This window comes from Oreochromis niloticus, linkage group LG15 (genome assembly GCF_001858045.2).
Source record: "Oreochromis niloticus isolate F11D_XX linkage group LG15, O_niloticus_UMD_NMBU, whole genome shotgun sequence".
Lineage (NCBI taxonomy): Eukaryota > Metazoa > Chordata > Actinopteri > Cichliformes > Cichlidae > Oreochromis > Oreochromis niloticus.
In genome coordinates, this window is record NC_031980.2 from 26,229,895 (window position 1) to 26,241,370 (window position 11,476).

General features: G+C 48.3%; 1 protein-coding gene across 2 annotated transcripts; it reads left to right on the forward strand.

Moving 5' to 3' along the window:
- The first annotated feature begins 429 nt into the window (after positions 1-429).
- On the forward strand, positions 430-9,545 carry LOC100697481 (MAP/microtubule affinity-regulating kinase 3). Of its 2 annotated transcripts, XM_005465212.4 has the most exons (19): positions 430-929; positions 1,537-1,725; positions 1,804-1,857; positions 2,654-2,702; positions 3,078-3,143; positions 3,223-3,293; positions 3,398-3,454; positions 4,231-4,365; positions 4,467-4,568; positions 4,647-4,766; positions 7,111-7,210; positions 7,285-7,397; positions 7,478-7,595; positions 7,673-7,863; positions 7,994-8,082; positions 8,155-8,427; positions 8,636-8,680; positions 8,811-9,188; positions 9,270-9,545. In XM_005465212.4, exons 1-18 carry the CDS (start codon positions 879-881, stop codon positions 9,178-9,180), a joined length of 2,193 nt encoding a protein of 730 aa, XP_005465269.1. In that variant the 5' UTR covers positions 430-878; the 3' UTR covers positions 9,181-9,188; positions 9,270-9,545. The 2 variants fall into 2 exon arrangements, with proteins under 2 accessions (XP_005465269.1, XP_013122686.1); XM_013267232.3 differs by lacking the exon at positions 8,636-8,680.
- Positions 9,546-11,476: the final 1,931 nt, after the last annotated feature.

The following is an 11,476-nucleotide window of genomic DNA, read 5'->3' on the forward strand; positions in this document are numbered from 1 at the left end:
GACCTGCAGTTCAAAAAAAGCGCCCCTCCGACAGCCAAACCCATCTGTTCTCTGATTGGATTGTTACATTTGTGATTGACATGACACTGACCAATCAGATGAAAGGAAGAAAAATAGGGTCAAAATTCGTACTTGCAACTTGCAGGGTTTTTTTTTGGCTAAGTCCACACACAAATCTTTTTTACACATACAAATCTTTTTTTACGCACACACAAATTCTTTTTATACACACAAATCTTTTTTACACACACACACAAATCTTTTTTACACATACAAATCTTTTTTACACACACACACAAATTCTTTTTACACATACAAATCCTGATTTACAAGTACAAAACTGATTTACAAGTACAAAATATTTATGACCACATTTTGAGCCCATACCGCTCGGTCCGGCTAACCAATCCTTTCGCACGCTGTCTCTAGCGTCACATCCCGTCAGCGCGCTGGGCTGGGTTAGTCCTCCATCTTGGCTAGCCTAGCGGCTAACGGAAAGGCTGCCGGAGAGGATGAGGAGACGCTGACCGGACCGAACCGGCACCGTGTCCCCGAGCCAGAAGCCACCACACGCCACCGGACAGGCTTCGCGCACGCGCACACCCGGTAGTGCCGGGCTGCTAGCAGCTAGCCGCCAGCAAAGAGGAACTGGTGCTCCGGTTCCGTTCGGGTCGATGTCGGTTACAGATAGCCGGAAAAGCCGAGACGAGCCGAGCTGGGACAGATAACCCGCCGGCCGTGCAGCCAGGACCGGGGCCGGTGATGCTGCTTGGGAACCTGCTCAGGTAAACTCAGGCTGACGTCACGCAGGTGTTCCGGAGCGGAGCGGGGGCTTCATGACCGAAACTACCGACTCTGGCTCACTGTGACCCTGGAACATGTCCGCCAGGACCCCGCTACCCACCGTGAACGAGCGGGACCCAGAGCACGTGAGTGCGCGCGCGCGTTTGTCTTTCGTTTGGAAAAGTTAGAAAACCACAAGCAAACAGATCAGTGAGTTACTTAGTTTCTAGTTCAGTTTCTGTTTAGTAAAACTGTTTGTTTGTTTACTGATAAATGTAAATAACATACTCCTGACTGCAGAAATCTGACCGCTGACCTTTGACCACTGCTAATATTACCTACATATGGTTTGCATCACGGGGTTACCTGAAGCTCAGACTTTATCAATAGGTGAACATCCTCCTGAGTGAGTAGCCCCAGTGTTTCTAATGCCAAGAGACATAATAAAAACATCCCAATAAAGCGCAGATGTAGGTGCTGGCAGCTGTGAGCAGCTGTGTCAGCGAGTGCTGTCATGTTATGTCAGTGAGCATGACGTTATGTCAGTGAGCGCTGCGATGTCATGTTAGTGAGCGTTGATGTTATATCAGTGAGTAATGTGATGTTCTTTGTTCTTCATAATTTTGACCTATGATTTTGGGATATGTCCACAATCCACTGCTACCAGGTGCTTGCTGGATAAAACGGGCGGAACATGAACAGATACTTTGAGCTGGGACCATGCTCCATGCTGACTGTGTGTTTATTTCCCAGCATGCCTCGGTGGACGACGGGCGCAGCGAGGTGCCATCCCGCTCTGTCCGTTCCGCCCGCTGTAAAAACTCGTCGGCGTCTGGCACAGACGAGTCACCGCATGTGGGAAACTACCGGCTGCTGAAAACCATCGGGAAGGGAAACTTTGCCAAAGTGAAGCTGGCTCGACATATCCCAACAGGACGGGAGGTGAGATGAGTCCAGGGGACCGCTGGGAAATATCCCAGACCCCCCACAGAGCACTGATCACCTGTGTGTGTCTGACAGGTCGCCATCAAGATCATCGATAAGACCCAGCTGAACCCCAGCAGCCTGCAGAAGGTGAGCACTGTCACCTGACAGGAAGTAACGTGCTCACAAGTGTCACAGCAGATGTTACACTGAAATGGTACAGATTATTATACTTTAGAAAGAGTCAGACTGAAGCAGAGAACGGTGTTTTTAGGTTTACCTGAGCAGGAAACATGAAAACACTCATCTGGAGCTGGTTTACTGACTCGCTACTGAAGTTCAAGGAAAAACGTGTTTTTAATGTGTGATTCTGCCATCAAATCTCAGCCTGTGCTTTGTGCAGACTACCAAACCTGTGATCACAGATCATACACGCGTCCTCAGTCTGACCTCACCTGAGCTCACCCCTCAGAATTCACCCTAAAAAAACAAAGCTAGACAAACGTCTGACAGCAGCCCGACTCTCAGTGTTCTTAATGACGCAGGGAGCTGACGTTCATCATAATTCACATCAAGATGATGACCTTTCACCTGGATGTTTTCAGGGTGGTCTGAAACAGTCAGGTGTTATAGGTGAGTTGACCTGATGTACCTTCAGTTGCAAGTGTCTGCGTGCTGCTGGGATGATTTTAATCAGGAATGGTTTTTACAGGAGCCGTGCTGAGGCAGTGATGTGATTTTTAACGTTATAATTATTGATCATTGTTCTGTAATCACACAGCTCACTTTGAAAAAAATGGTTAGAGCGCTGCGTCATCTCTCACACACAGCTGACCTCTGAAAGACAGGAACTTTGTTTCGTACCAAACTGTTCCCATCGTTCTTGATGACGTTTGTGATTTATTCCGGCGTTCCTGACGCTGTCTGTTTCCTGTCTGTGTCTCAGCTCTACAGGGAGGTCCGAATAATGAAGATCTTAAATCACCCGAATATCGGTGAGTACCTCCTCACATCATCACTACACCTGTGTGACCGACCAAAGTTGCTCAGATGCCATATTTGTAATTTTTCTGGGGTTAAACAGGTGAGGGGCGGAGCCTCATCACACTGCTGTTTCATATCACCTGGCTACTTCTATCAGGTGGTTCATGACTTTGTTTTTCTTTGCTGTGATCAGTTTGGTTTCTGTTTCTGCTCTAAGAGCCTCGGTGCCTATCTGCACTGAACTCGGGCTCAGTGCAGAGAACTCCCCTTGTACTTCCTGGAAGTACAGCCTGATGGCTTCACGCAGGGTTCAGATAATGTAAGAGAGCGAGCTGAGCTCTCTTACACTACCTGAACCCTGTCCGTGTGTGTGTGTATGTTTGCAGTGAAGCTGTTCGAGGTGATTGAGACGGAGAAGACTCTGTACCTGGTGATGGAGTACGCCAGCGGAGGTTAGTTCTTCATATATTTTAAACCAATCAGAGGCTGGGACAGGTGTGACCTTTGAACCCTGTGTTTGTGTGTGTGCAGGTGAAGTATTTGACTACCTCGTAGCTCATGGCAGGATGAAAGAGAAGGAGGCCAGAGCTAAATTTAGACAGGTAACACGTACACATGCACACACTGCCGTTACCGTGGTAACACATTGGCAGTACTATCCATCCCATAATACCCAAGTGTTTCAGGTCCGTGTGTGTCTCCACAGATTGTGTCTGCAGTCCAGTACTGCCATCAGAAGCACATCGTTCACCGAGACCTCAAGGTAACGCCCCGGGCGGTTATTCTGAAGCCCCACCTAAACTTTATATGAGAGGTCTGCAGGTGTGGAATCACCTTCACATCTGAAGTTTAACGTTTTCAGGTGTTTTCGATTTCCTCTAATGAAATTATCAAACTGTATGTAAAAATGGAAGCAGCTCCTTAAAAGCTGCATTCTCTCTGATGTCTAGCATCAGGGGGTGATTCCTCTGGTTGTGGAGAAGTGAGAAAGTGAGCGTCCTGCTCGGTGATCCGTTTCCTGTCAGGTCCTGTTAAAGACAGAGAGGAGCAGGAAGCAGGGAGGGTTCAGGGCGGGGCTAACATTGGACTCCCCTACAGTCAATTTTTGGCATCAATTTAAAAACAGCAGGAGGATGAAAATGCTCGAGGCGTCGGACAAACTGCAGTATTTTATTTTCTCTCTGGTTTTATTTTTCATTTATTAGTCTAGGAATAGGTTAGCAGTTAGCATTAGCTGCTCACCTATTTCCATGTTTTGATGTACAGGCTGCAGTCATGTACAGTGAGCCAACCACTCTGACTCTCCACGTTAGCTCCTACAACTGTATTAGTACAGAGTGTAGTTACACACACACACACACACAAAAACACACACAGGCTGACGTTGAAGCATTGAGGTGTTCCTCTGATGTTTTAGAGATCTGAATCCAGCTCCTCTCTGCGTTGTGCTCACTGTCACAGTGAACAGGTGTTTGCCTTTGCTCCAGCTATAAACAGGTTTCCATGTGTTCCTAATAAATGGTCTCTGCTACTCTGCAGGCGGAGAACCTCCTCTTGGACGCCGACATGAACATAAAGATCGCAGACTTTGGATTCAGCAACGAGTTCACCGTGGGAGGAAAACTGGACACCTTCTGTGGGTCTCCTCCATATGCTGCACCTGAGCTCTTCCAGGTACGCACAAAGGTGTCTGTGATGTGTGTGGTTTGCTGTGAAGCTGCAGAGTATAGAGTGTGTGTGTATTTGTGACGTATGCCTGTGCGTGTGTGTTTCAGGGTAAGAAGTATGACGGTCCAGAGGTGGATGTGTGGAGTCTCGGGGTGATCCTCTACACGCTGGTCAGTGGCTCTCTGCCGTTTGACGGGCAGAACCTGAAGGTTAGGAGCAGGGAGGTCTGAGAATGTCCTGCAGCATCAGGACACGACAGTGATTGGTGTGTGTGCATGTGTGTGCAGGAGCTGAGGGAGCGCGTGCTGCGAGGGAAATATCGAATCCCCTTCTACATGTCGACGGACTGCGAGAACCTGCTGAAACGCTTCCTGGTGCTGAACCCGGGCAAGAGAGGAACACTGGAGGTGAACCACTACATCAGCAATATAATCAATACATCATTTGTACATAATCAATACATCATATATGCATCATACAGTTCAATTCAGAGTGAAGGATAAACAGATGAAAACAAAAACATGAACTAAAAACCTATCGACTTGGACAAGGGTGCAGGAAGTGCACAAGGCTGACTCATTTCAGGCTTTTACGACTTTAAGTCTCTGAAGCCACTGTGGCATCTTTCATGTTTCAATTTAATTCAGTTTTATTTATACAGCGCCAAATCACAACAAAAGTCACCTCAAGGTGCTTGTAGACCCTACAATAATACATACAGAGAAAACCCAACAATCATATGACCCACTATGAGCAAGCACTTTGGCAACAGTGAGAAGGAAAACCCCCTTTTACCAGGAAGAAACCTCTGACAGAACCAGGCTCAGGGGGGAGGAAGATAGGATAAAGACATGCTGTGGAAGAGGGACAGATTAATAACAGGTATGATTCAATGCAGAGAGGTCTATTAACACATAGTGAGTGAGAAAGGTGACTGGAAAGGAAAAACTCAATGCATCATGGGAATCCTTCAGCAGCCTACACCTATTGCAGCATAACTAAGCGAGGATTCAGGTCACCTGATCCACCCCTAACTATATGGTTTAGCAAAAAGGAAAGTTGGAAGCCTAATTTTAAAAGTAGAGATAGTGTCTGTCTCCTGAATCCAAACAGGAAGCTGGTTCCACGGAAGAAGGGCCTGAAAACTAAAGACTCTGCCTCACATTCTACTTTTAAATACCCTAGGAACAACAAGTAAGCCTGCAGTGTGAGAGCAAAGTGCTCTAATGGGGTGACATGGTACTATAAGTTCATTAAGATAAGATGGGGCCTGATTCTCCAAAAGTTGATTCTGTTCATCTGGACGTAGCGTTTTGTGGGAGAAACGTTTCGTCACTCATCCAAGTGACTTCTTCAGTCTCAGCTGACTGCAGGTTTCCCCAAACCTTATAAACAGTACATTTGCATAATGACTGAAACCAGCCCACTGAAGGAACAATGGGCTGGGAGGTCAGTTCCTTAATCATAATTATGCAAATTCTCATGACCATTGATCAACAACCACTGACCAAAACCCACTGATCAAAGACCACTGATCAATGGCCATGAGTACCATTCACAGAGAGTTGGCCATTTACGTGAAAAGGGAAAGACCATCTCTGAATCGAGGAGGGGGCCTAAGGGTACATCTTCCGCCATCTTACAATGCTGTGATTGCAGCCATTCCCCAACTCTCTGTGAATGGTACTCATGGCCATTGATCAGTGGGTTTTGGTCAGTGGTTGTTGATCAATGGTTATGAGAATTTGCATAATTATGATTAAGGAACTGACCTCACAGCCCATTGTTCCTTCAGTGGGCTGGTTTCAGTCATTATGCAAATGTACTGTTTATAAGATTGGGGAAACCTGCAGTCAGCTGAGACTGAAGAAGTCACTTGGATGAGTGACAAAACGTTTCTCCCACAAAACGCTACATCCAGATGAACAGAATCAACTTTTGGAGATTTACTTTCCTGGATGATTGAGAATGCATCAAGACGATGGGGCCTGATTATTCAAGACCTATGTGAGGAGCAGGATTTTAAATTCTGGATTTAACAGGGAGCCAATGAAGGGAAGCCATTACAGGAGAAATATGCTCTCTCTTTCTAGTCCCTGTCAGTACTCTTGCTGCAGCATTTTAAATCAACTGGAGGATTTTCAAGGAGTCTTTAGGACATCCTGATAGTCTATACATCTCTGTCCTCTGTCATGTGCTGCTTAATGTTGGAGAATCTGTCTTGAGGCGCGACTCGGTGTAGATAGAATGACACCTTCCTGTGATTCGTGTGCTTGTCAGAAACCTGGTTACCTAATTATGCATTGGTGTCATGAGCTGCTGGTTACTGTGGCAGCTTGGGTCTGTTTTCATGTTTCCACTCAGTTTGAACTGAACGACGCGCACAGCTGACTGAACTTTAGCCCGTGAGCCTCCTTGAATGCTGGTGTGACCTCGTCCTCCATCACAGTTTGATCTTTAGCATCAGAAACATGGTATCTGTAAAAATATTGGCTCCTTTGTTGCCATGAAATGTTTACTCTGTAATGTTGGTCCTGTGACATCAGCACAGAGTGGGATGACATCATTACACTACAGCTCAGGTCCCTCACACAGGACAACAATTACTGGGTCGTAGTCAATATAGCCATGATAAATAATCAGTACAGCAGTGATAGTAAGTGTACTAATTATGTACTGAATATCTGTTTATAATGACTAACCCTCACTGGGTAACACGTTGCCTAAAGGTTACGTTGTTTCTTTTTTCAGCAAATCATGAAGGATCGGTGGATCAACAGCAGCTCTGATGAAGACGAGATGAAACCCTTCATTGAACCAGAGCTGAACATCAGAGACGAGCAGAGGATCGGTACACACACAGACACAGACGCACACACATAGATGCACACAGACACACACTGACTGTCAGTATTGATCTGTCAGACTTGATGGTGGGGATGGGCTACTCCAGAGATGCAATCACTGATTCGCTCTCCAAGATGAAGTACGATGACATCACGGCTACCTACCTGCTGCTGGGACGCAAGACTGTGGAGGTAAGTGGTTACAGTGTTGACAGCAGGTAAAGTTGGCAGGTGTAGCAGGTGTAACAGGTGTAGCTGTGTCTGTGTTTCAGGCGGAGGCCAGCGACTCCTCCCTGCTGAAACAGCGGCCGTCTAGCAGCAGCCAGTCTCCGGCGCACGTCGCTGCCCCACGTAGCTCCTCCTCCAAACACAGGCGATACAGCGACCAAGGTAAACGCCCACTCCTACACCGGGACCTGGCTCCAACCCATGGCACACTAACCCCTCCTTCTTCCTCTCCTCCTCAGTGTGTTCCGTATTGGCTCCTCCCACCAGGAATCAGGCCACCACGTCAGCAGAGTGTGAGGTGAAGCTGGAGGGCAGAAGTCAGAACAGGAAGTCCAGTCCTGTGGAGACAGGAAGTCCTCTGCTGGGGAGCGCCAACAACCCCAATGTGGCCGATATCCCAGAGAGGAAGAAGAGCTCAGCCACGCCCCCTGTGAGTGACATTGCAGCTTGCAGATGAGCTTATGCTGTGCTTTTCAAAGCTCATGTCCACCTACTGCGTCTCAGTTATTGGTTGATTATTGTCTATGATCTTTACACTTTTCATTGGCTGTGTGTCACAGGGCGGGTCCTCCAGCATGACGAGAAGGAACACGTACATGTGCAGCTCTGCGGAACGCCACGCTGTGGTCCATAACGGCAAAGACAGCAGGTACGGTCGCCATGTGAGTCATGCCCGCTGATCCGTGCTCTTTGTATCTAACTTTTGCCATCCTCCGCACAGCTCAGTGACCACGCCCCCCCAGCGATCAGGGGGTGGAGCTTCCACTCACAGCGTCAGCAGCGGAACAACTCCTCCCGACAGGCTTCGTTTCCCTCGGGGGACGGCAAGTCGCAGCACATTTCACGGTGGTCAGCTCCGAGAGAGACGCACTGCCACCTACAATGGCCCCCCTGCTTCCCCCACCTTGTCACATGACACTGCACCACTTGCCCAATCACGGGCCAGAGGCTCCACCAACCTCTTCTCCAAGCTCACCTCCAAATTTACACGCAGGTATGTAACAGCGAGGCATCATGGGAGGTTTACCGGGCAGCTGACAGGGGGCGCTGTAACGACCAGCACCAAAACCTCCAGTGTTTTCTTCTTCTGCTGCAACTAACTCTGCGTTTTTCCTCCCTTGCTTCCTTCTGCCTTTCCTCCTTGCTTTCCTGCTGCATCCATGTCACCTTTTTGCTCTTGCTTCCTGTGTCTTTGCTGTCAGAGGGCTCTCAGAGCTTGAGAGGAACGGCAGAGCTGAGGGCTCCAGGTGAGTCAGACAGATGATGTCATCATCTCTTTATTGTGATTGGTTTGGAGTGTTGATGATAAACACAGAGACTTTCCAATCAGAGAGCACCATGTTTGTCAGCTGATACTCCCCATCTGTCCATCTGCAGCCGTAACGTGTCGTCGGAGCAGAAAGAGGAGCCTGCGTCCCCCGCTGCTCCTCTGCTGAAGGACGCCAAGCCTCGCTCGCTGAGGTTCACGTGGAGCATGAAGACCACATCCTCTATGGAGCCACTGGACATGATGCGCGAGATCAGGAAAGTCCTTGATGCCAACAACTGCGACTACGAGCAGCCCGAGCACTTCCTGTTGCTCTGTGTCTATGGAGATGGCCATGCCGACAGCCTTGTCCAATGGGAGATGGAGGTGTGCAAGCTGCCCCGCCTCTCACTCAACGGCGTCCGCTTCAAACGGATTTCAGGAACGTCCATCGCCTTCAAGAACATCGCTTCCACGATCGCCAACGAGCTCAAACTGTAGCCGCACAGGTACGTGCGACCTTGGTTATTGATTACTGGATGCTGATGTCACAGGTTGCTCTGATGATGATGACCTCTTTCTATGCACAGGGTTTCCCGACATCCTGTCCACAGCAGGGGCAGTTGTTTGTCACTTCTCCGGATCAACAGACTGACAGCTGCAAAGCATCCTGGGAAGACATAGGAACTGTACTGCTGTTTTATTTTGAAAGAGCCTAGCCTGACCCTTGGAGCCCGGCAGAGAGGGCTGGGCGGGGCTTGTGGACAGTTCAGTGTTTGTGAATGTAGATATTTTCATTAGTTTTATATGTGTGAGCGGTCAGCTGGTTCACCTGTGTCTCATTAAACACCTTGAACGCAGCTCAACTTCCTGTGTGGTGTCTCTGTGAAGCTACAGGAGCCTAGAGGGGCCACGCCCCTGTCTCACTGTAAGTTGAGATCACATGACAGGCCCGTGTCTCGATTTAAAGGAGCCTTTGTTTCCTGCTGTTTTTCCAAAATAAAAGCTGGTGAAAACCCTGAAATTAAGTTGTACATATTAGTGCTGATCGCACTCTGGGAGCGTTTCAAACGGGTGTTGGTGCTGATGGAGGCTGGCGGGCGGGTCAGGATTCATAGTCAGTTCATGGTCAGAGTGAACATTTTTCTTTAACTGAGACGGAAAGGTTCACATCCTGGTTAGAGCAACACATGTCATGCACATCTATGTGACAGCGCAGCCACAGCTCTGACCTGCACATCCAGGTGTGTCGTGACATCTGGGTCACAGCTCACTTCCTCTAACCACAGGAAGCCCGCCTCGTGGTTTTTAGCCCACGTGATGTTCAGGGGGCATTGGGGGGGGGGGGGGGAGCCAGATGAAGTCCAGATGTGCCTGCAAACTGAGCTCAGTCGTGTTTTCAGGTCGTTTTCAAGCACCTGGAGTTCACTGTTGGTCTCCATAGAAATGTGGACATAATCTCACCTGGATAGTCTCAGCAGCAGTCAGAGATAACGGTACGTGCACGCTTTGTACGCATGACTGGGTTAAATAAAGGTCCAGCTGTTGGGTGATGCTGGGCAAGTGGGGGTGTTGTTATGCCGTACCACGGCGTACCTGTTAAATCATCTCAAAGACTGAATCTTACAGGTTAAAATCTTGGTTTGTGTTTGAAGCGCGTCTGAAACGAACTGCCATCGCTGCGTGATTAGCTGCATTAATCCTCCTGACTGGGGCAGGAACACGCATGCATTTCCTGCTTCAGCACCATTGCTTGGCTCACGGTGAGGGGGTGGAGTTCCGTGGCTCTGTGGAGGGTCAGCTGGATGTAGCTGGTGACTGTCAGAGAGGTGGGGGTGCTGCTCAGGACTTAAAGCAGATGCCAATCAGGGAGCAGATTAGGCATAAAGTGTGCGTGCAGGGTGAAAACTGCGAGCTCAGACATGCACAGCAGATCCTTGCTTCACAAACACTGGAAGGGTTACCATAACAAGAGGGTTACCCACACCCTACTTACTGGGGAAAAAATAGTGTGTATCTGACACAGGGGAGGGGATGTTATGGCGTGGGCTTTGGCGTCTCAGCAGTATGAAGTATGGCAGGTACAGAGCTGTACTCTCTCACACTGAGCTCCACAGAGCAAATGATGGCGAGCAAAGCAAACTGTAGCAGCAGCCCAAGAAATTAGATATTCATAAAGTCAGTGAGCTGATCTCAGGCCAGCAGAGCAGCTTTTCACTGATTAGATCCAAACAGGAGCAAAGAGCCTCAAACCAGCAGCAGCTGAAACACAGCATGTGGTCCATGGGTTCCTCAGGAACTCACTGACTGCAGAGGATTTTCATCCAAGTATTGAAAACTTTACATTAAAGTTTTTATATTTAAAACATGTTGTCTGTCCAGTTACTTTAGAGCCTGTAAAAGCAGAGGACTGAGTGTAAAAATGTAATTGCTGAACAGTTGGTGCAAAACTTTATTAAAGCTGAGAGTCTGAAGTTCACTCACAGACGAGGCGGCAGAGTGAAGGCCTCACCTTTACTCCAGGCAGAAAACGATTCCATCATCAAGTCCAAAAATCCTCCATCCACACAGTCACACACCTCCTGACACCATCAGGAATGCCCAGCTGATTACTGGGTGTAACAAAGTAATGACTCCAAGGGTGGTGTCAATTTGGCGTGTCTTATTTTTTCACAATGTGCAACTCTGCTGTCCATCTCTCTAGCCCCGAAGGCAAATGGTTCTTGTATCACACTTTTCTACTCCCGGAGCCCTCAAAGCACTTTATACAGCATGTGAGGGCAAAGGCAGGAAGTGA